General features: G+C 45.0%; 1 protein-coding gene, 1 non-coding gene and 1 pseudogene across 2 annotated transcripts; all 3 read right to left on the reverse strand.

Annotated features, from left to right (window-relative positions):
- Positions 1-676: 676 nt before the first annotated feature.
- LOC136490491 (small nucleolar RNA Z107/R87) lies at positions 677-783 on the reverse strand. Its single transcript, XR_010767769.1, has one exon. It is a non-coding gene; the product is annotated as a small nucleolar RNA Z107/R87 (small nucleolar RNA).
- A 5,641-nt stretch (positions 784-6,424) lies between these two features.
- On the reverse strand, positions 6,425-9,925 carry LOC136490059 (putative F-box/LRR-repeat protein At3g44810). Its single transcript, XM_066486552.1, has 5 exons — positions 9,672-9,925; positions 8,640-9,555; positions 8,304-8,465; positions 8,054-8,207; positions 6,425-6,938 (listed from the first exon to the last, which is right to left on the reverse strand). The coding sequence occupies exons 2-5, from the start codon at positions 9,522-9,524 to the stop codon at positions 6,925-6,927; spliced, it is 1,215 nt and encodes a 404-aa protein (XP_066342649.1). The 5' UTR covers positions 9,525-9,555; positions 9,672-9,925; the 3' UTR covers positions 6,425-6,924.
- A 3,563-nt stretch (positions 9,926-13,488) lies between these two features.
- LOC136490060 (F-box/LRR-repeat protein At3g59190-like) lies at positions 13,489-17,581 on the reverse strand (annotated as a pseudogene).
- Positions 17,582-25,534: the final 7,953 nt, after the last annotated feature.

A 25,534-nucleotide genomic window follows, 5' to 3' on the forward strand; every position in this document is an offset into this window, starting at 1 on the left:
GAAGAGGCTATGCACGGTGCACCAGGTGGAGCAGCTCAAGTCGGCGATCCGCATCCTGGAGATGAACCAGATGGACCAGTTGGAGCAGCTTCACGGGAAGTCGCGCCGTGAAGCAGGCCGATACTATGGACCGACGCCTCGGCTCGAGCGGGCTCACCATGAAGCAGCGTGTCGGTGGGGGGGTGCGGCAGCGGCTGGCACTGTGCGGGGTCACCGTCTCGGTGTTATGGCTAGTGCCGCAGTTTGCGCTTGTGGGGCTCGCCGAGGCGTTCGGCGTCATCGTGGAGATCGACTTCTTCTACACAGAGCTGCCCACGAGCATGGCCAGCTTCAGCATGTCGCTGCTGTACACCAACGCTGCCATTGCGGCCTCCGCGCTGATGACGAACGTAGAAGATGACTGTGGCAGGGTGGTTTTTGTAAAAAATTATCCAAGTCAGCATCCTATCAAAGGGTATGGGCTTGCGGTGCACGACTTAACAAGTTTAGGGGTCTAGATTTGGGTTTTAAGAGTTTGTGGACCTAATTGACATAGAGCTACAAGTTCAAGGGCCGTCAGTGTATTTAACTCTAATGAAAAACATACCTCGTGGTATGGTCGAGAAAAAGGAAAAGCAGAAAAACAATGACATTTACAGAGAGAAACAAATAGACCAGCACACGAAAAGAGAATTCAGGTGGCTTTGTCCCGTGGGATAGTCTGGGTAGAGATCCATGCCCAATGTAAATAGACAAGTAATCTGGTTTGCTGAGCTTGAATATTCCCCATTCATGACAACCATCACTCTCAAATAGTCAAATTTGATTAACTTAACAGCTAGTCCATGACAAATATCAACAGATTCGGCAAATATTTCATTTATAGCTCAAGTAACCGGTCAGCAACCACACACCTGACACCAGTCACCCAACAACAAACTTTTAGCTCAGTAATGAAAACAGCGAATGAGTTTGGACTGTTAAAGATTAACTTCATCTTATGAGGTAGGTACATGGAAGATTCAGGTACATCCGTAGTACAAGCGAATGGGCTTGATTTCTAACACCAAGAACATAGATATATATCTAACACACATACTATAGCTAGGTGCATTGTTCAGATGTATCTTTATCACATAAATAATAACAGTAATCCTAGTAGAATAGAAGAACACGATTGACAAGAACGTGAAACCTGAAAAAAGTCACAACAGAAACAGCAGTGAACTGAAGAGGTAGACTGTCCAAACACCACAGCTGTACAAATGGAACACCCTGCCTGAACTCGAGAAACACCATGACAGCTGAACGAATCTATCCTCCAACCATGCTTGTCAGTTCTGTTGTGAGCTGTTCAATTGAGAAACCAACGGCAGATAAGGCAGCAATGCATCTCCCCTAGATAGGACATCACACACCCACAGATGAACAGGGCCTCAGCAAGGAGGAATCCCATCCAGGCCCAGAGCTGTGCTCGCGGGCCGCGAGCACAGGAAAACCACCCGCAGCTAGAGCTCACGCCTGGAAGAAATGGAGAGCAGGAGAGGCCGACCTCGGCGCAGGAGCAGGAGAGGTCGATCTGTGATGTTAGGAGGGAGACGATGGTACGGTGGGAGTGGCTGGAGGGCTCTGGCTGGTTCTTCTTGCGGGGAAAGTGGCATCCTGTTGTCCGATGCAAACGACGGGTGGACAAGAATGGAGATGGTGAGGTTGAGGATAAGAAACGTGCCTGCCGTCTCGTGAGTCATGATTCTCTGGCTTTTCTGAACACCGTTTGGCTTTTCCCGTGAGTGATCTACTCATCCCTACTCCGACGACTCCTCCGAAACAACTTCTTTCCCAACAATCCGGTGTGTTTTGTATTGTACTCTTTGTGTCTCTAAAATAATGCAATTCTGGAGCAGTATCACATGTTAGGGACTGTTTAGGACTGCTCCACGAGCTCTGCCAGTAGTGGATCCAGGATTTCATATATGGGGTACGGATCTAAGCTATGCAATTCGCTAATGATATAATATGACGGACGGATGACGATAAAATAATTAGGTATATGGATTTAAGGATACAATTCATCAATCATACAAAGATAGTCATTGCCAGCGTCTTGATGCCTTGACCGTTCTAAAACAATAAAAATAATTAAACAAGATCAAGATTCAAACTTTTAAAAAAAACTATAACGATGGTTTGGAAGGAAAAAGAGTCAACTTTACATATTTATCATTCACAACTCGTTCTATGTTTTTTATCCTGTACTTGTGCTATGTGTGCATTGGTTCATTTTAGGCTTCCGGGCTTTAGAAGAAAGAGTGCTAGTATGCTACGGGTTGTTTCCCTCTTGAATGAGCATTTGAACTCGAGATATTGTTATTTGACAAAGTGTTCAAGATATATAATATTTTATAGATATAATACTTAATATTTTGACCAGAATTTTGGGGTACGGCTGTACCCCCATGCACCTACACTACATCCGCCTCTGAACTCTGCTCCATAAATTTCACCGTAGAGCAGCTCTACAAAAAAACTGGAGTTTGTGGAGCACCTCTTTAGGTGCTCTCACAACTCCACCCTTTTCCTGGAGCAGAGTGTATGGAGTTGAAACCGTTTGGCTAAAAAACATGGAGTGGAGCTGAAAAATGTGGAGCGGAACAGTTCCAAACACCCCCTAGTATACCAGCTTTGACTAATTATAGATAAAAAAAGTATAAATATTTATAATATCAAATAAATATTATTATATTAATTATGAATTATATTTTCATAATAAATTAATTTAGAGTTATAAATATAAATACTACTATTTACTAGAAACTTGGTCAAACATGAACCACTTTACGTGGCACGTAACATATAGTTGCATTCTTTCTAGGACGGAGGTAGCAATTGTCATTTTCGTTTTCCGATAAACCACTTTTACTAAATATATATATATATATTGGTAGTTGTCTGCCCCGGGTGCGGTAGTTGTCCGCCCACTAAGGGCCTATTAGGGACAACTCCACCAAGCCAAAAAGTGGATCTAGATCTGAGATTCAGCTGGATCCACCGTGGAGCAGCTCCATTAGTGGAGCTAGCAGAGCTGAAGGTGTTTGGGACAGCTCCACCTTCGTCTCTATTTCACTTCCATGTGGGTCCCATGCATCAGCACTTCATCCCCTCTATCTTCATCTTCTTCCTACGGGTCAAATCAGAGCAGAGCATGGCTGGGGAGTGGGGAGCGGCGCACGGCCGGCCTTGGGCAGCGCGCGGCCGGCTGGTGGGCGGCGTGCGGCCGTCCTGCCGCAACAGGACGCGGTGGCGGTGGCCATGGCTCCAGCAGGGCGCTCGCGGGCTTAGCGGAGGCGGAGCAGCGACGGGGGGCGCTTGTCGCCCCCAAAAACCCTTCCCAAGTACAGTCCGCAACAGTAGTTGTTCTTTTCCACTAGGTACCCACAATCGCCCTGTTCGTTTAGGCTTGTTTGGCTTATAAGCCGTACTTTTTCAGCCAACGAACAGTATTTTTCTCTCACACCAAATCAGTCAACAGTACTTTCAGCCATGGCTTATCAGCCAAACAAGCCCAAACGAATAGGGCGAATAATACGTCTGAGGAAAGCTTTCCTTCTGCAGGACATTGCATTGGCAACTCATCAACCCGCATACCATGCTCATTCAATAATGCAGCCAGAAGGACTATAGATGGCCAACGGGCCGGCCCGGCCCTGCATGGCATGGCCCGATGAGGGTCAGGCCGGCACAGCACAACGTGCCTCCCGGGCCGTGCCTCACAAGGCCACGGGCCTGGCCTCTAGCCCAGGGACGGCACTATGGGCCGATTTTCGTGCTGGGCCGACCCGAGAAGCACGGCCAATTTCACAGGCCGTGCCAGCCCGAGGCCCAGTGGCTGTCGAGAGAGAGAGAGAGAGGGGAAGGGCGACGTTGCTCGAGAGGTGTAGGGGGTCGACGCCGCTCGCCGCCCTAGGAGATCGACGCCGGATCCTGAGGAGGCCAGCGCGCTCGCCACTCGCCAGATCCGTTGCACCGGTGTCAGATCCGTCGCCGCTGTTCACTGGATCCGCCGAAGAAGGGAGGGAGGGAGGACGCGGGGAGCGGAACCGCCACGGAGGAGGAGATCTGCGCCGTCCCGCGCTGGATCCGCGCCGCCCCTGCCCGGAGACGTCCGCGCCGGAGGAGAGCCGCCCTGCTCCGTGCCGCCACCTCCTCAGGCCGGATCTCGCCGGCCGCTTGCAGGGGAGCATCACCGCTGTAAGGAAGCGCCGGATCCCGCCGCCTCCTCGCGAGAGCGCCGCTGCAGGGGCCGCACGAGAGGGAGGGAGAGGGGCGCCCTGAGCTCGGTTATGAGGGAGAGCAGAGAGGCCGAGAGGGAGAGGGAGAGCGGAGCGGGGATGGGCGATGGCTGTGTGGGGGCGTGGGGCTGCGCTGCGCGGGGCCATATGAGGAGGAGGGAGAGGCGGTAGGTCGGGCCGCCGGCTCTGTAGCAGGCCGTGCCGTGCCGGCCCACGTGCCTGGGGTAAGGCCTAGGCACGGCCTGCTCCTCTGGGCCATGCCAGCCCGGGCTGGGCCATGCTTGGGCCGGTCCAAAAAAATGGGCCTTGGGCCGGGCCGACGGGCTCGGGCTACATGGCCAACTATGAGAAGGACGAGCAGAACAGTTAGCTCTATTGGTCTGAAGCAAAAAGCGGATGGTGCCCACAGGCCACATGCACCAGACGAGCGAAGCGACCCATGCCTCCTCAGCTGCAACAATTCCCTGATCACACGAGAGTTTAATCGCCTGGCCAAATCCAAAACCCCGTATTTAAATGGAGCTTTCGTATAGACTACTCGTACTAGCGATGCAGGTGGGTCACTATTGGTTGACCCAAAACATAACCCACTCAACCCAGCTAATGTCTTTTTGGGTTTTGCAACCCAACCCAGTTTACTGTTCGGTCTTGGGTCAATTCATTTAACACCAAAAGCATTCGGTCAAATGTAACAGAGCTTGTGTGTGGGTTGTTGGGTCTAGACTATGGTAATAATTCCAGCGTTTCGTTTCAGAGTGTGCAGCACCCATCTCCTCCTCGGTCTGTTTTTTTAAAAAAAACATGATGCAGGGGAGTGAGCAGTACATAAGACGAAGCGGTGGTCCTGGACCCGGGACCCCAAGCGATTGCCAAAAAACTGCCTGCAAAAGCTGCTACAAGAAAACTGCAAAGCAAACCTGTGCCATTTTGGGCCGTAAGACAGCGGACATCCGATCACACTCGTTCAATACGTGTCAAAGATCCAGGCGGGCTTGCAGGTACCACAACCCCCCAGGACAGCTACCCACTGTTGCAGAAAATCCACTCTAATATATAAAATAATAATATTTATGGTACAAAATTAAAATCATTAGATAGATCAATGAATCTATTCTGATCAATGTTATTAAGGCATCGCTTAGGCGACGCTTAAGCGTAGGGCGCTCTAGGCTCGCCTCAGGGGTAAGGCGGCGCCTTGTCACCTTATGCGCATGCTGATGCCCCCCTCGATTCCGTTGTCTCCTCGTCGATTTTGATGCTGGCCCGCTCGATTCCATCGTCTTCTCGTCGATTCTGGTGCTGGTCTGCTCGATTCTGCCATCTCTCGCTCGATCTGAAAGGGGACACCGGCGGCTGTAGAGCTGAGCGCTGAGCAACGAGGGAGGGGAAGCAGAGGGGCGGATTCGGAGAGGGGAGAGTGAAGCAGAGCAGCACATTCGGCGGAGGCAGAATAGTAGTGGGGGGTGGGGGGGGGGGAGAGAGAGAGAGAAGCGAGGCGCTCGAGCGAATCGAGAGAGAAGAGCGACGGCGCTAGATGAAGCCACCACGCCAGGAGGGGGAGGGGCACATCGGCTGCCTATTGGGTTGGGCCACTCCATTTCTGAACTCTCTTATCCTTTTTTACTTTTCTTTTTTCTTGATCAACTACTGCTCTAACTGATGCTTTAAGTTTTGCTTAAATTCTTAAGACGTCGCCTCGCCTCACGCTTTAGTCGCTTAAGCGCAAGGCAGTAGTCCATCACCACACCTTGCCTTACCACCTTAATAACCATGATTTTCATAATAAATTTATTTGGAGATACAAATCTAGTAAACTTACGACACGAAAACAAAAAAAAAATGACAGTTATTTAGGAACGAATGTAGTAGTTCTCTATTTATATGACAAAAAATCATCACTCCATTCCAATTTATAAGTCATTTTGACTTTTCTAAGTATATATATAGCGTAGATATACGTTATATCTAGATACATAACAAAAACATATTTACACATTTACTAGAGGGGTCCACGAGAGAGGGATAAACTGGACATGGATTTTTGGTAGTCTATTGAATAAAGAAAGAAAAAATGACATGTTACTACTAATAGTAGGACATCACCTATATAAACTTTTGAGGGATAGAAGACAAGTAATTTGTTGGAAGTGCACTACTCCCTGCATAGAATGCAGCCATTTCTTGATATAATTTGCCATGTCCAATGAGACATGTCACCCTTCTTTTCCAATCATCATGCTACCTGATGTCATGTTAAATCGTTGAACACATTACCACAGTGGGATGTGAACAGATTATGCTAGGACTAAGAGCAGTCATGTTACCAGGTTCGATACTGAACCAAAATATATGTAGTAATAAAGGCACATTAATTACTTGGTGCAGATTGTTGAATAAACCCTCATGATCTCTGAGTGAAAGAAATGACAGCGAAATGATGTGCCAGATCCAACTACATATTTAAAGTTCTGAACAACCTATGCTGCCAGTTTTTACACATTCATATAACAAGAAGTCTAACTGACATAGAATACAACACGCCCAGTTATCTGTGCACTAGAGATGGCAACCTTGTTGCAGTGAACTTTAGCCTTGAATTTCCTAAAGATGAAGGATAGTAGATCCCTAGACAGCCCAAATTTCCTAGAGCCTCATATCAGAAAGTGAAACCTGTACAACAAAAAAAGGCGCAGTAACTTTAGAGATGATTGTTATTTACAGCAACATAAAGTTCAGTTACTTGACAGAATCCTAAAACTGCAGGAACATGCTTCCTTGCTAGGAAATTCACTTGACCAAGGTTCAGCCTAATGTGACTGGCATGTTCAGTTAACCTTACAATGATTAGTTGTTTGGGACATAATTCTCTTGCCATATTACACTACAGCAATTTCAACTTCAAACTGGAATACATCAAACTACCCTTTTGAGAGCACACACAGAAAGCTTGAACTTTGCGAAGAGAACATTTGAATGCGTTCATTTAGGTCCAAGACAACTGATCATGGTAAAAGGGAATAAAAAGCACCTGGACATGGGTTATTCTCACATCTCTGCAAGCTGTACCACTTGGAAATAAGAACTGACGAATCAAAACAGGAAACATGTGGGAATAGTTTATTGGATACTGGACTGTCATGCATGAACGAGTTTGTATATAAACTGGCCACAGCGTGAGCGGTGCCGAAAAGAATCTCCGTACCCTGCTCATGCCGATGCCCAGAGACGATCGATCGATTACAGCGTTTTGCATAGATGCTTGAATGGATGTGGGAACAAATTGTCAGAACCTACAGCCATTCCCTTCCGTGCCTTCCCACATCCATCAGTTAAGAAATCATTGTTCATTTGTACATAACCAAATCAAGAATCATACTCAATTCTTGCATTTTTTTACTTCAGCATCGGTTAACACAATGGCATGTTCAACACTCTCTTCTTTCAGCATCAGTAAAAAGCCTCGTTGTGGCTAGTCATAGAGTTGAGTGAAAGCTGATTCAGTCAATAGGGGCACCTAACTGACATCATATCTAAAGAGCCTTTAAGAAAAAGGGAAGGCCACAGAACAATAAATCAACATAGTGTGTTATTGCTTAAAAGTTAAAACAATTAAATGCTGATATTTATGGTATTATTCAGAAGTAACGAGCAAGCCAAATATGGGTAGCTCTGTCGCTTTGCGTTCAATCCAAACTAATCAACAGGTCAAACAGGGTGTTCGTCTGTCAATAATTTTGTAGTGAACTTTCAGGTAGAATCACGAGGAAAGTTGCAAGTTAGCTTACTTATGTTAAAGGTGCACAGGAACTTCAAAACTTCGAGAACTCTCTCATCAACAACTTGACATTTCACTTCAACAATGTTAAGGTTTTCTGAAATTTTAGCTGATCTCTCCATCAAATTGCACCTTCCTTTCATTTCCACTTTATACTTAGGCCCCTGCAGCGAAATAAATCATTTTTTCCCACTATCAAGAAGCAGTGTATGTGTGTAACATTTCTCATATACATATGCAAAAACTGCCTATTAGTGTACCTCAGAAAAGAGTTCAAGTGTAAGCTTCGCAAGAACTGGCGAGTGTTCAAGAATACAAGCTAATGCACTGAAATCGTCAGGTGTACACCAGTAGCCATTGAGCAACAAGGTCTTTAAATTGCTAAACATAGGGCACCATCTCAAATCACTTTTGAAAATAATCTGGAAAAATGAAAGTAACAGGTTAGACGAAATACTTCTCACAGTACACAATACATGCAACAGGTAAGTCCTATAATTAGCATCTACCTATGTTGAGTAATGATTTAGATAATGCAGGAAATAAGGGAATGACATATAGAGTTATAATGTGACTAAAGTAAAGTTTACGTATACCTGGTTGGGTGCAGAAATCAACACCAAACTCTGAACTTGAGATAAACCTTTTAGAAGCACAGAACTACCTCGACTATCAAAACCATCACACAACAGGCAAGTACAATCCAAATCGTCTGGTTTATAACAGAAATCCCAACAACCCTCAGTTATTCGGACAAATGCCTTCACTAATGATGGCATGCTGTCAAATATGGGAGTACCGTCAAAGGAATCCAGATGTAGTGAGACTAGGCTTGGGGTAGAAATGCGAATGCAGCGAAATTGGTCAACTTGATCAAAATCACAATCAGTCAAACTCAGATGCTTTAGGGATTTGGAAGCGATCTTGTCAACATAATTGAGATCACAATCAACCAGCTCAAGATGTTCCAAGGCTGGACAGCTGGAGAAGTTAAGAAAACTATTCTGGACCCGTACAGAGCAAAGGTATAGCTTCGTCAGGTGCTGAGAAACCAGAGGCAGGTCGTCTAGCTCAAGAAACATGTGGCCAAACACATGCAGCCTCAGCACCCGAGCTCTGCACATCACGACATGACGGAACCAGAGATTCACCCGCGACTCATCACCGGAATGTAATTCACCGATCCCAAACTCGCATATGTCCAGAGGCGAACTTCCACGGAGGAGGAGCAGATGGTCCACAAACTCCCGTTGCTCCTTCACCGATGTCCCATCATACTCACTGCAGTTACCGACGCGCAGGCGAGTTGCGGTCCTCCAGAGGTGGCGCCAGCGCCGAGCGAGAACACACGTCCGCACGGCCTCCGGCGCTGGGAGGAAGCCGAGGATGTGCCCGAGTACGCCGTCAGGCAAGGCGTCGATGCAGCCTCCGCTGCCGAGCGCTGGAGGCACCGATCTCTTGCTACTTTCCCCTGGATGCATTGTGTCGAGCAGGTGCCGGGCGTCGATGATACTGGACCAAGAAACGATCAGATCGTCAGAGAATGCGACGGGGGAGAGGGGAGGGGGGCGAGGAAGACGGAGGCCAGTGGCGGACTCAGGATTTTAATGTTGGGTATGTCCACGTACCGGCAACGCGCTGAGACGGCCGATGGCAGGGGCCGAGGCCGGGCCAGGCCAAGCGGCGAGCGCTCGTCGCTCGAGCAGGCGGCCGGCGTCGGCCAGCGGAGGCGCGGAGGCGGAGCTGGCGAGCGTGAGCCGCGACGGACCCAGGGCAGGGGCGCACCGGCGCAGCCGCGCGGGGCGGGGGCGGCGGGACACTGCCGGCAGCCGGCTGCCCTAGGGTTCCCGTGGGCCGGCGTTTTTTTTCTCGATGGATTCAGAGTTCTGCACGAGCGTAGCCGCCTCGTCTCCGTGTCTGGATGAGTCGTGGGCCGGGAGTGGAGAATGCGAATTGGGAAAGGCCAGATGGGCCGCGGGTGTGTGCTGTGGGCTTGGATGATCAAAGCCAGAAAATGACAGAAACTAATAATTTGAGTCCATAATTATATTATATTGGCTTCGGTCATAAATTATAAGTCATTAAACTTTTTTTTTTGAGTTAAAATATTTTAAATTTGACCAAATTAAAATAATAAAATAATAATATTTATGATATAAAAAAAAGTATGATTAGATTTTTTTATTAAATATATTTTCATAGTATAACTATTTGATGTTATGAATTTTTGTAATTCTTTTTATAATTTTGGTCAAACTTGAGATGTTTTGACTCTCTAGTAAATTTGGAATGACTTGTAATTTGGAATAGAGCGAGTACATGTATATACCTCTACAAACTTATAAATTTTTGCTAAAAAATATTGGATTTGCCAAGGAATACCTGAGCACAACAGTGGATCCCCCCCCCCCCCCCGATGGAGGCTATGACTTGCAGCCACCTCACCTCAGCGAAGGCTTTAGCATACTAGCGGAGTTACTCCACAAGGATAGGCAGCCCACAGTGTGGAGCTCCGAGAGCCGGAGGAATCAAGAAATTTGACGACAACCAAAGGAGGTGGCCAGGTGGGGGAAAGGGAAGACGATAAGGCCATGTGTGGACACTTTAATATGAAACTAAATTTTTAAGCACATTTCATATCCTACATGTGCCTGAAAGTGAAGACGATGGACTACTAGCAAGGGAAAAGGTGTACGGCCAGGGTTGAGAATGATTACTGATCGTTGGATTTAGACTAGATGGATGGTGTTTGTCACCTGAAAAGAATGTAAAAATCAGGCGCCTGTTATTTAGCAACTCCCATTTTTAAGAACTAATCATTTCTTTCACTCATGAGAGGTATTATGTGACAAATGGTAACTCGTGTTTGCCACTTTTCATGTATCATGTATGTCACCAATGTGGCGTAGGATCAAGTCACGTCATTTTTTTTTTTTGAGGGAATTCATGATTCCATTAATCAACCACATCGGCTAAATCGCCTGACACTAAATACATGATACAATCTGGCACTCCGGCCAACACTGAGGGCTGAGCCTCTTCACACTTGCTACCTAGAGCAGCTAATTCATGAGCAACTCGATTACAATCACGTGGGGCATAGAGCACTAAGGCCTGCGTAAAATTTTCAGCTAACAACTCCTTCACTTCATGCACGAGGCCTCCAACCAAGGAAAGTCTGAAGTCATTTCCCTTGATTGCATCAACAACTTGCTTCGCATCGGTCTCCAGTTCCAGGTACTGAATGCCAAGCTGCACCGCCGCACTGAGTCCCTGAAGACACGCCAAAAGCTCCATATGTAACGGACTGCAGGCGAAGTCTTTACGGCCCCAGCCTGATTGGATGATACCTCCCAGATCATCTCTAATCACATATCCCCAGCCTCCACATGCATCTTGACATTTGAAAGAGCCATCGACGTTCATCTTCAGCATGCCTTGATGGGGGCGCTGCCACCTCTGCCGCCCTTGTCTAGTGGCTGTCTCCAAACCAGGTGATCCCATCTCCGTCAGCTCCAGAGTTTGTCGGCCGCTCAGGATAGCAATGTGATCCGCCGATCTTCTCAGTTCACCCTCCCGAACTGCATTACGCTCATGCCACCAGTTATTCATTATAAAAATTGTTTTCAGCCGAACATCCCCTTTTAGCTTCAAAATTTGCTCAACTGTCTCCTTGGCGCTTGTACAGAAACTTCTCCTTCCACCCCTGGATTCTTTGCCAGACTCTGTCCTTCACGAAGCCAAAAACTTGAGATCTATTGCAGCCCACATGAATCGGAAGACCAAGATATTTATCACTGAACGATTCTTTAATAATCCCCAATCTTTGCATCACAGCTGTCTTGTTGGCATTACAAGTGTTCTTACTAAACATAATGGCTGATTTGTCTTTGCTCATCATACAAATTCAGGATACCCTGTAACTTTGCTGCATCCTCCCCGTTTGCACGAATTAGGATCAAAGAATCATCGACAAACAGCAGGTGAGGGATGCTTGGAGCACCTTGGCAAATTTTCACCCCTCCAATGTGGCCATCATCCTCCGCTTTCTGAAGTAAAGTGGAGAAGCCCTCTGCACATATCAAGAAGAGGTAGGGAGATAGTGGATCACCCTGCCTTAGGCCACGCTCTGGAACAAATTCTTCAGTTAGGCAGCCATTGATTTTAACTTTGTACTTGACAGTCTGCACACACTTCATAATGAGCTCCACCCATTTTACTTGCCGTGAGCTCCACACACTTCATAATGCTGCGTTCTCTGAAGAAAGCAAGCAAGGAGCAACCTCGTCCATTATCAGAGATGATCAAGGCGCGTTCTATTCGGCACAAGCAATCTGGTATGAGCGTGGTCTTGATGTTTGCTCCATGGAGGCCTTGGCGTGCAGGGATGGCATGAAGCTTGCTGCACAGATGGGTTTACGTCGGGTGGCCTTGGAAACCGACTGTCTCCAGGTTGTGCAATTGTGGAAGGAGGAGTCACAAAGATCCATCATTGATCCTATTCTGAAGGAGATGGAGGAAATTAGCCTTGCCTTTCAAGAGTTTTCTTTCTCTTTTATTAGTAGAAGTTGTAATAAGGTTGCACATTTGTTAGCTCGTCAGGTTTCTAGTTCACATTGCTCGGAGGTGTGGCGTGTTACTCCAGCATGTGTGTATGACTTGATCATGGTTGAGGCTTCGGCCGGCTGATTTATGAAAGGCAAGCAATTCAAAAAAAAAAAAAAAAAGTTGTCACGGCGTAGGATTAAGTGACGTCATTTTACTTACTATGACCGAGAAAGTTATCACGTGTGTCTGTTCCTTTATTAGCCAATTTAATAAGAATTGGGAGAAATTAAAAAGTAATTTAATAATAAAATAAGAATCGCTATATATAAATTTTTTAAAGTGTTACTCCTTTCATTCCAAAATTTTAAGTTTTTTTAGATACATAGTTTTTACTATATATATATATATATATATATATATATATATATATATATATATATGCATAGAAAAACACTATATACCTAGAAAAGGCACAACGGTTGATGATTTGCAAGGAGAAGAAAAAATTAAGTATGACCCATTCGCTTGGATCTAACATCATATCGCTTGTAGTCTTCAAACTAAAATCCATCCTATAATGCTATATTTTTCTACTCCAAAAATTCGAGAAAAAGCATTTAAATTCATGATTTGAGAATTTGTATTTTTTTCATGTAATTTCCAAACATATGCATGTGTTCAAGTAAAATTCAAAGCTTCTTAACAAAGGACATGATAAAAATTAAGTTTTAGTTCAAAAATTAAATGAAAAGCATTCCAAACTAATCAGAAGGTATTCAGGCGTGTGCTCTAAACAAATTCGGCATCTTACAGCTTAATTGTGCATGAAAAGGATTTTTCTTACCTAAACATGCATGAAGTCAGGTTGGGAACTAGGAAAACGACCACTTTATTGCACAAAAAATATTGACACTTTACCATTATAAGTACATTGATTCGTTGTTGGTATACACTTGTACTCGGGCCTAGAGCTAGAAATACATCTTTTCTATATATTCAGCTCTTTTTTCAAGTACTCCTGGAAAATTCTTGTGCTCTGTTTTCACAAACCTGAACCAGCCAAGGATCTTACTCTAGCCATTGTGTTTTTTCTACTCTGCCAGCAGGCTACCAGCCTACCATAGTAGTCAATAGACCACCGCTATATACTGCTCTTGTTTGTTCAAATTTTGATCCAATCAACTTGTAATAGTACAGAGTTACTCCTTGCATGAAATGCAAAGCTTTCAGGAAATAAATTTGGTAAATGACAAATTAGACATGTCACCTTTTCTTTTCCAATCTTGCTACCAGATGTCCCATCGAATCATTGCATACAACAACATAGAGAGGTGAACGGATTATGGTACAAGAGAGGTCACCTTAGTAGCACAACCCTAAACCAAAGTACATATGCTAATGGGGCATTAAATAGTCTAGATTGTCAAACAAACCCTCATACGCTAGATATAACTAGATATTTAAAGTTCCAAACAATTTGTGTTGCCATTTTTTGCACATTCATGTAACTAGAAGTCTATGACTGAACATAACGCGCCCAATTAACTCTGTACCAGAGGTGATAACTTTGTTGCTGAGAACTTTAGCCTTGCACTTCCTAACAATGAAAGATAGTAGATTCCTTGATACCTCAAATGTTCCTAGCGGCTCATTTCAGAAACCAAAACCTGTACAAAAATGGAAGACAAATTGAATTCAGAGTTCAATTTTTTTTACCAGAAAGTTACTAGACAGAATCTTCAAACTACAGGAACACATTTCCCTGAATAGGAAATTCACTTGACCAACATTCTGCCCAATCTGATTGAACATGCTCAATTAACCTACAATGGATCAAACCAATGACTAATTATTTAACACATAGTTTTCTAACCATGATGAACTACAACAATTTCAACTTTGAACTATAATACACCTAGGTAAACTACCCTTTAAGAAGAAATGCAGAGCACACGTGTTTTCTAAACACTGAAAGATTGAAGTTCAAAAGAAGAGAATATATTTATGTTTGTTTTTTAGGTCCAAGAAATCTGACGGGTAAAGGGAATAAAAAACAAGAGGACATGTGTTATTCTAATATCTGTGCAAACTGCAACCCTTGGAAAGTACAAAGACATATCAAAAGAGAAAACATGTGGGGATACACGTTTCTACCCTCTTAAAGGATGGTAAAGCAAGTGCCGAAGGAAACTGAAATAAAACTAAAATAGGAAAAATAGATCTGACACATTACAATATTATCAGAGAACACTATTAGTCATATATAAACTATGAACATACTTCCATAAATAAACAGAGATTGAATAATGAGGCACCAACATAAAGATATATAAGCAATGATTGAGACATGAATAAGTTGATACCTGCAGGAGGTGAGTAAAAGTATGCTTAATCAACAAAACTACAAAAGTATGGAGAAGCGATAGTTTCATGGTAATCAAATGCATGAATGAGCTTGTGTAAAGAATTGAGTTAGAGCTGCTCAATGACAGAGGTGTATAACCGACCATATCTAGCATTCAAGAAAATGGGGAGGCTGCAGGACAATATGTCAATACAGTTTGTGATTGCTTAGAAAAATTAAATGTTAATATCTGTGTTATTGTTCAGTACTAAAAAGCGAGCCGAATATGGTCGCAACAAACCAGTTAGGTCATCTTTGTCAAAACTAATCAACAGCTCAAACAGTCAGAACTATTATAGAAGTCTACTTAATATATCTCAATGTCTATGCAATAGATTTCAACTTCGATAACTCCATGTATAAATTTCTGATTTTATCTGCCAACTAAATTTCTATGCAGGGCAGGGTGTTCCTTTGTCAATAATTCTAAGTGAACATTTAAGAAGCAGAAAGTTGCAAGTTAGCTTACATATGTCAAAGGTGCGTAGGAACTCCAAAACTTTGAGAACACTTTCATCAACAATCTGACACTTGATTTTGACTATGTTAAGGTATTCTGAAATCTTAGCTGATCGCTCCATCTGATTGATGCTTCCTTTCATCTCCACTTCATAGTTAGGCCCCTGTAGTGGACAAAAACAAATTTCCAAGATCAATAATAAGTCTTTAATATAAAACAGTTTCATGTTTACATAGTATGTACCTCAGAAAAAAGTTCAAGAGTGAGCTCCTCAAGAACTGGTGTGTGTTCAAGAATACGAAGCAATAGATTAGCATAATCAAGAACACACCAATATTCATTGAGCACCAAGGTCTTTAACATGCTGAACACAGGGCACCATCTCATATCCCATTTGAAAAGAATCTGGGGAATCAGCATGCAAAGACGATAGAACGATGTTCATTCTGAGCTTATGGTTTGAGTTTAATAAGCATAGCTGGTGGCACCGCATGCAAAATCCAAATCCCATCTAACTGGCATCTATCAACTCCCAGCAATTAATGTTGTGATAATGCTTTGGAAAAAGGGTTATCCTCAACTTGTGAAGAACTCAAATCAATATAACTAAGGCAGAGTGTAAGCATACCGTGTCATACTCAGATGTAGTACAAACCAACACCAAACTCTTAGCTTTTGATAAACCTTTGAAAAGCACACAACCATAGCTGGTGCCACCACGAGAACTGTCACACAACTCACAAACACAATCTGTGATGTCTGGTTCAGATAGCTTAACGCAGAAGTCGCAACAATCCTCTGTTATTCGGACAAATGCCACGACTTGTGATGGCATGCTGTCAAGCATGGGAGTCAAGTTCTCAAGGCCATCTAGGCGCAGTGAAACCAGATTTGACGCATAAATGCGAGTGCGTCTGGGAGACTGTAGAACAACACTGAACATGGATTGATTCAATCCATCAGGGAAGCGGGACTCCGTGATGCTTAGATGCTTCAGGGAGTCAGATGAGATATTCTTGACCATCAAGAGATTACAGCAAAGCAACTCCAGATATTCCAAGGCTGGGCAGCTGGAGAAGTCAAGAAAACTGCTGTGGACCCATACTCCACGCAGCTGTAGCCTGGTGAGGTGCTGGGAGACGAGAGGCAGATCGTCTAGCTTAAGATAGCGATGCCAATAGATACCGAGCGTGAACTGACTGACTTTGCACGATATAGCATGCCAGACCCAGAAGTTGACGCGTGGCACGTCATCGTCCTGGAACTCGCCCAACCTGATGTCGCACGTGTCAAGCGGTGAACCTCCGCGGAGGAGGAGCAGGCGGTCCACCAACTCCCGATGCTCCTTCACCAGTGGCGAGGCCTGCTCGCCATCATCCGGCCACCCAACGAGCAGGCCTGGGCCATCACCCAGCCACTACCCAACGCGCAGGCCTGGGGCGGACCTCCAGAGGTAGCGCCAGCGGCGGGCGAGCACGCACGTCCGCACAGCCTCCGGCGCAGGCAGGAAGCCGAGGATATGCTCCAGGACGCCGTCCGGCAGGGCGTCGATGCTGCCTACGCTGCTGACCGCTCTCTTGCTGCTTTCCCCAGGATGCATTCTGTCGAGCAGGTGGCCGGCGTCCAATATGCTGGAACAACAATCGATTAGCAGATGCGAGGGGAGCAAACCAACAGGAGGAAGAGGAGGCTTTGACGCGTGGCCACCTCGCCTCACCGCCACCGCCCCCGGCCATCCCTCTAGGGCCGGAGGACATGGGAGATTTCCCCAAATCTCAAATCCTACCCTAACCCCGTCCGCCCCGCCGCCGCCCGGGGCCGGCGGCGAGCACGCCGCCGACTCGCTCCGCCCGCCTCCCACCTACCCGGCGCGCCCGCCGCCCTCCCCTAAGCGAGGGGCCTCGCGAACACGACGCCGTTAATCAAAGATTGCCAACGCACGCTTGTTAATCAAAGATTGGGCCTCACCTCGGCAGCTGCTGCAGCGCCGCAGCGGCTGTCTCCGGATCGATGAACGCCAACCTTGGGCGTTGATCTTTGAGGAATCAGCAGCGAGGAGAGCTCGTGGAGTGGAGTGGCGGGGCGGGGAGGCACCAGCATCACCACCAGGGCAGAGAAGTGGGGAAAGTGACCTGAAGACGATCATTTTTTTTTATTTTTTAGCCCTTGTTTTTTGAAAAATTTTCACCTATCCAGATATGATTTCAAAATCTAGACCCCTACCTCGACGCCATCGTTAGTGGCACCGAGCTTACACGTCTCGGCGCCATAGATTTTGACGCCTGGGTCGGGGCCACGTTGGCGGCGTGGACGCTGACATGGTAGCCAGCTCGGCGCAGCAGATCTTGGCGTAAGCTCAGCGCCTTGGCACCATGATTATTGGCGTCGAGCTTGGCGCCGAGCTTGTGTTTTAACCCAGCGCTCAACTTCCTGCTCGAGCCTTCTTCCTCTTCTTTCTCCTCCTTCTCGGGTTTTTTCTCTCCTCACTTTGCCCTACCTCACAAATCGGCATATTGGACATTGAAAATTTTGATTTGATCCATAGATCTTCGAGAGCAAGGTATCCTCGCTTCCTCCTAGTTTTTTTTCAAATCAATTCGGTATATATTAGTCGGATTTTCAACTTAATAATCGTCATTACTTAGATTTTCATGCAATTTTAATATTTATATTATACAACCGTAGGATGCCAAGACGTGGAAAAAGCTACCAAACCAAGGTAACCTCATCGCACGTTGTTATATTATGGGTTCATTGTTGTAGATCAAATGAGAAACTCTAGGTGTAGGGTTTAATGTTAATTGCTTTCGGTTCTTAGAACGAAAATAGCTAAATTATAGTTATGGCCGGATGACCAGAAATGCATTTGACCCATTGCCTCTGCCTAGTGGTGTTCCAGTGCCCATGTGCTTTTGCGGCGATCCTTGCAAGATAGTCAATTCCGATGAAGAAGACACGTATAGGCAGAGGTATTGGATGTGTTCTAATTTTACGTTTGAGCTTATAATTCGTTAGCGCCGTATTAACAAGATGGTGATGAATTGATGTTGTGTAATAGTTATTTTGTGTCATATGACATCTTGCATGATTTTTTTGTTTTGTAACAATTGCATTTGTTGCAGACCCCTTCACCGCTCTGTGATTTTGAGCAGTGGATCGACACTGAGATCAAGCCTGAAGACAAGGAATGGATACAGAACTATTGCGGTGGAAGGCAGAGAATAAGGAGATGATGGAGAAGAGATGCAGAGAGGAGGCTGCAAAAATGAGCACAAGGAAGAGGAGAAAAGGAGGCGTGTTGCTGCGTACCAGGAGGAGAGAAAGAGAGGAAGCTTGAGCGTGCACGCCGAGCGAAAGCAGGGATGGAGAAGAATCCCGATGCCGTGAGGAAGGGAAAGTGGCCTCGTTGCACTCAGTAGTCTCTATTACTTGCTAGTTCTATGGTTTATTCATGAACAATGTTGTCTACTGTTGGACTTTTTATTGTGTTGTCATGTAATACACTTTAAGTATGGACATGCTTAGGTCATGTACTGCGTTATTTTATTTGTCGGCACGTACTTCTAGTATTATTGTGTTGTTTAATGTGTCATTGTATTGGACTTTTTATTATGTAGTTGTTTTCATTATTTGTGGTCATAATTTCCCGTTTAATATTGTGGACGTAGTGAAATGTGATCACGTGCTGCAAACAAAACCTAACAAAGTAGGACATTATATAATTCAACACACACAACACATAAAATGGTATATAAGAACATGTACCGAACTAGAGTATAGAGATCCTGAACTAAACCTAACATGTCTTAGGTAATTCAAGCGAACAATAAGCACAAGAAACACATGAATGTGCCATGTGAATAAGATAGGGTCGTCCTAATAGTGTGGCTACATAGCAAATTATGTTACACCTTCTCCACAGTAGCCTCCCATTGTTGGTGGTGGTGGTGGCGGGGGTGACGGCGAAGGCCCCTTGTTCTTGTGATTATGGCAGGTGCAATATGGATCATTGCAGAGTGCCTCCTGTGAATTTGTACCATTGTTGTTGTCGTCGTCTTCATCTGCCTTGTACCCACTGTTAACTTCTCTTTGTAGATCGAAGATTTGGTCCTACGTGTAGTAGATATACTGCTAATGCGGATAAATTGGTCGACGAGTTCAAGAGCTTGAGCAGACGACGCTGTAGGCAAACAGCCCTATCCGAACTGTTCGAGCAAGGCGGCTGCTACGGCCTTCTAGGCGGACAACACCCCTCCCCTCGGCCCTTGCCAAAGGCCACCGCCCTCGGCCCTAGGACGGCTGACGGCAGGAATGTGGACGGGTTCGCAGACGTCGACAAAGTCGCAGCAGAAGCCGGGATCGATGGCCCTAGGACGGATTCGCAGCGGAGGCCGGGCGTGGGTGAGGGCGACAAGCCGAACCGGTGGTGGCGCGACCGGGCGCTGCAGGGGTCGAGGCCGGCGGTGGCGCGCGACGGGCACGAGACGACAGGCACTCCGCGCAGCGAGGCGGCGCGAGCGGGCTGGGGCCACGGGCGGCCGGCACGGTGGGCGCGGGCGCGGTGTCCGACACTGGGCCGGCGAGGCCACGGAAGTGGGTGCGGTGGCCAACGCGGGCGTGGGCGCTGGTGCGGGGCCGGCGCGGGCGGACGACCGGGGCAACGCACGGCGACGGGTGCGGCAGTGGTGGCCCGGGAGCGGTAGAGAGAGAGGAAGAGAGAAAGGAAGGGAGGGCCCATACGTAAGACAGGGCTTGGCGCCATGCTCGGCGCCAAGATCCACGGCGCCGAGCTTGGTGCCAAGATCCACGGCGCGCGAGCTGGCTGCCATGTCAGCGTCTACGCTGCCAATGTGGCCCCGACCTAGGCGCCAGAATCTATGGCGTCGAGATGTGTAAGCTCGGCGCCACCAACGATAACGCCGAGGTAAGGTTCAAATTTTGAAATCATACCTCCTGGGATATATTGGTGAAATTTTTTCAAAAAAAGGCTAAGAAATAAAAAATTCACCACGATCAAGGCGAACAAAGAAACTGGTGGGTTTCGTGACGCTCCAGGGACACAGACATGTAGGCCCATAGCTTTTTGCTGAGTGGACCCGCTGGTCAGGGACTTCAGCGTCTTGTGAGCTCCGGCCATTCAGGGCCTCCATTCCAACGTGTTCAGCCGTTGACACCTTCGTTCACTTCGGCCTTTGCGGCCCTCTTCTCACTTCAGTTGTCACAGCGGTAGATGTTTTTTGATGGCGAGTTTCTACTCTTCCGTCTAGGTCGTCAGTTGTTTGACTAATTTATAAAAAAGTATTAATAATGAGAAAAAATCATCGTAGGTTTCTAAAATTTGGCCGTAGGTGTCACATAAGTCCCTAAACTTCTAAAGTAATATATATGGGTCTTTAAACTTGACAGACGATGTCATTCAAGTTCCTAAACTTTCAAGATGATCACTGCATGTCCCTAAACTTGGCTGACGGTGTCATCTCGGTCCCTAAACTTTCAAGGTGATCCCCGCATGTTCGTAGACTTGGCAAGCGGTGTCATCAATATCCAAATGTAATAAAATTAAAATTTACCTATAATATTAAATGTTTTTTCTCTATTAAAAGTTACTTCTAATTTTAGTATTATTTCAAAAGCTTTAGTAGTAGTATTATAGAAGTAACTTTTTCCTATTATTAATACTATAACATTATTATTAAAACTTTTAATACTATAATACTATTATTAATAATGATTTTAGTATTACTTCTATAATACTACTATTAAAATACTAAAATTAGTAGTAACTTTTAATACTATAGGATTTTTAATATTATTTTAATACTATTAATGATAAATAAATATTAAATTAATTTTAGTATTTTTTATTTTAGTTTAAACCTAATATATTTGTTGTTATAAATTATTTTAATACTTTAATTTATTTTTTGCTGATGTAAATTATTTTATATAATTTATATTTTCATGTTAAAAATTATTTAATGATTAATTAATTGATTCATGTTAGATCCATGTCTAACGTACAGTGAGCGTGCCACGCCAGCTTATAGAGTAGGTTAGGCCACATTTGGACAGAGATGATACCGCTTGTCAAGTTTAGGTTCTTGTGGTGATCACCTTAAAAGTTTAGGGATCGAGATGACACCGCGGGCCAAGTTTAGGGATCTACGGCGATCACCTTAAAAGTTCAGGGACCTGAATGACACCGTCTACCAAGTTTATAGACCCACAGATATCACTTTAGAAGTTTAGGGACCTGGATGACACCATCGACCAAGTTCAGGGACCGGCGGTGAATTTTGCTCTAATATTTATATCTCTAAATAAGTCTATTAAAAAATAAAATTTATAATTCATCTAATGATGTTAATTATACGTCATAAATATTAATACTTTTTGGTAAAGACTTCATATTGGTCGGGCATGCGTTTGTTGCTCCACACGCACACGCCACACCCGACCATCAGCCTATTCGTTGGTTGGTTTCTAGGCTGATAAGTTCGGCTGATGCTAGTTTATTGTGAGAGAAAAATACTGTATCATAACTAATAAGCTCTGGTTGAAACCAACAAACGAACAGACTGCATAGCATCCCAACACCTATGAACGCCCAGGAGGGACATGCGCATGTTCATTTCTCCTCCTTGTCTCTTTCCTGCTCCTCATCCTGTTTTCTCTCAGGCTTCTCGGCGATGGCTATGTCACACCTCACCCCGGTCGCACCGCCTCCACCTCCGCCTCCAAGCACCGCTCACGGCCACGCGGCGACACGCTGCCTCACAGCAGTAGAGTTGGCGAGTTACTGTTCTTCCATCTAATAGGTCGTCAGTTTTTTTAAAGTTTAACTAGATTTATAGAAAATAAATAATATTTATATTTTCAAATAAGTCTATTATAAAAATAAAATTTACCATTCATCTAATGATGTTAATTATACGTCATAAATATTAATATTTTTATATATATTTAGCCGAAGCTGCAAATGTTTGATTCCTCGCAAAAGGAGAATGACACGCGTTGTGCGATGAAGAGAATACTTTACAATAAAAAACAATGGAAAGAGCCTACTTAACCCCCTCACTTATAAGATCAATTATTCAAACTCTTATAATTTTGAGAAGGGATAGACTAGCGCTCGGACGTATGAACACGGCGTCCGTCTAGACGCCCGCGACTGCTGCCTGCCTATTTTCAATAATGATACCCTCGGGCGCCCATGGATGCAGCTTCGTGCTTCACTTCGCCTCATGCTCCACACCTGCTGCCTACCAATGGATGCAGCTTCGTGCTCCGCTTCGTCTCGTGCTCCGCCTATGTTGCCTGCCCATGAATGCAGCTTTGTGCTCCGTGCCTACTGCACGCTCATGGATGCAGCTTCGTGCTCTGCGCCTGCTGCCACGCCTATAGATACAACTTTGTGCTCCGCGCCTGCTGCCGCGCTCGCTTGCTTCTCGTGCACATGCAGGGACCGCTGCGCCCGAGGGGACCACCTCCGCCTGCGCGTCCTTATTGTGCCTGCTCATGGAACACTTGCAACATAAAGCATTTGTTGCAGCATATGTCCGAAATAAATGAAACATTTATAACATACGCTTGCAACATATGTGTATGGGCACTGCAGCATATGCAACATCTAGATAAAACACCTGCAACATAAGTTTGAAACAACTGAAACATTTAAAACATACACTTGTAGCATACGTGTATATCTAGTGCAACATATGCAATATTCAAATAAAACACTTGCAACATATGTGTGAAAGCATATGCAATATCCAGATAAACACACTTGCAATATACTCCCTTCATTCCAAATTATAAGTCGCTTTCACTTATTTGGTTCATTCATTTTGCTATGTATCTAGACATATTGTTATATCTAGATGCATAGCAAAATGGATGTACCAAACAAATCAAAGCGACTTACGTGTACAAACATTGCAACATACGTTGGAAAAAAAGATGAAACATTGAGAACAGAAGCTTGCAACGTACGTGTACAAACATTGCAACATATACAATATCCCGATCTACTTTTGCAACATACATCTGAAGCGCTTACAATATACCTCTGAAACATCTGAAACACTTGAAATGTACGCTTGCAACATGCGGTTTTTCACTCTTCTGCCATGCGACACATAGCAAAGCGGCGAATGGCTAGTTCCGACCACTGGTGGCCACGGATGGTGGCGCAGCCTGGCAGGAGGCCAGCTACGCCTGCGCGCTTGGCCTAGGCCCGGTCAGCGATGACCCCCCTCTCCTAGCGCCTGGCCTAGGCACGGCGGGGACAAAGGCACCGCTGTAGTCACCGAGCATGCGCATGGAGCTTGGAGGCAGAGGGCTAGGCACCGACGACTGGGTCTAGCATCAGCTGTAGTCATGCGGCGGCTAGCAGCGTACCTTAGTGGAGGATTCCTCCAATCTGCGGGGGACAGAGGAACTGTGGGGTTTGGGGCCAGGCGTCGTAGGGGATGGCGGCGACGGCGCACCGAAGTGGGCCGCGGTGCGAGATAGAGGCACCACAGGGGATGGCGGCGGTGGTGCGGTGGAGTGGGGTGGGAGGACATCCACATGGCGCGAGGTGGAGTCGAGAATTTTGGTTTTTTATGGGAGAGGCGGGCGAAGCAGAGTGGGATGCCACGTCCGACGGGACGGGCGCCCCATCTAAGTGTTTCCATATTGAAAATCATCTAAATAACCTCTTAAAGTGGTTTTAAAGGTGGTTTTGCTAAAGTGGCATATTTAGAAATCTAGGCAACCCCCTAACGTAACAATGGTTCACTACATAAACCCTAAACTATAACGATATTGTAGGACCGTTTAGACCTATTTCGTGCCACAATGGCCTAAGTACCCATGCTTGCAAACATACCCCATTTGCTCCCTCTAGCTCCGACTCTTTTTTAGGCTAACCCACAAGGCCACAACCCAACAAGTAGTATGTGACATCTTATCTCTTGCTCCACCTCCAAACACTCGTCTACGGCACTGAGCTCAAGCACCATGCTTGCACCCTTATCATCTAGTCCCTCCCACATCTCCATTCGTCCATCCTTCAGTTTTTTAAGGTAGTGAAAGTGGGGAGGACAAGGATGTGGGAGGGGTTGGATGACAAGGGCACATACATAGTGCATAAGCTAAATGTCGGTGAGGAATGCCATGAGGTGGAGTAGGTGACAGGGTGGTGCTCATCAAACGGTGGTTGCAAGCCTAGAAATAGGGCCTACGTGTAGGCATGGGTGCTTAGACCAGTGTGGTGGAATATGGTGTCCAAACAGTCCTACAAGATCATCTAGAGGGTTATTTGAACATTATTAGATGATTTAGGGGCAACAATATCAGGTTTTATAGTCTGAGTTATGTACAGTCAACTCTTGATATGTAATGGGGTTATGTAGACATTTTAATATGCCATGTCAACAAAACTACCTTCAAACCGTCATATGGGTTATTTAAATGGTTTTCAATTGTTTAGGGGTAGAATTTGATCAAGTTTATAGAAAATAGTATCAAAATTTATATCTACAAACAGTGGCGGGTCCAAAAACAATACAATTCTAGGTTTTGAATGAGTCAAATTTTTCTCAATTTGATCACCTTTATAGAAAATATATCAACATTTTATACAAATAGTGGCAAATCCATAAAAGAACCAACAGAGAGGCTAAAATAATAGAATGCTAGAAATTTCACTAAGCTGGTCATACACTAAAAGATATAATATATACAGTAAAGAACATAAATTACAATATCAATTCAAAATACTCAAGCAATACGTTAGAACTCTGAGGATAGAAAATATCAACTAGAAAACATAACTGAAAGATCATATTCTCTTCATCCCAAAAAAGTTATAACTATGGGATTTTTATAGGTCAATAGCTTAACTTTAACAAACTTATAGTGAAATCATATTAACCTTTATGTCTCAATTATGTTTATTAGAAAAATAAATTTCATAATTAATTTAATAAAATGCTTATTTTATATAATAAATGTTAGTTACTCTTTTTATATTTTAGGTCAAACTTCAAATCATTTTACTTTTTGAAAAATGAGAATTACATCTTTTCATGGAC

Source organism: Miscanthus floridulus, chromosome 10 (genome assembly GCF_019320115.1).
Source record: "Miscanthus floridulus cultivar M001 chromosome 10, ASM1932011v1, whole genome shotgun sequence".
Lineage (NCBI taxonomy): Eukaryota > Viridiplantae > Streptophyta > Magnoliopsida > Poales > Poaceae > Miscanthus > Miscanthus floridulus.

Coding starts and splice junctions, on each gene's coding strand:
- LOC136490059 (XM_066486552.1), bottom strand. CDS start 9,524: ATGCATCCAGGGGAAAGTAGCAAGAGATCGGTGCCTCCAGCGCTCGGC. Junction 8,466..8,639: donor TGATTTCTGCACCCAACCAG/GTATACGTAAAC, acceptor TCATTTTTCCAG/ATTATTTTCAAAAGTGATTT. Junction 8,208..8,303: donor CACTTGAACTCTTTTCTGAG/GTACACTAATAG, acceptor ATTTCGCTGCAG/GGGCCTAAGTATAAAGTGGA.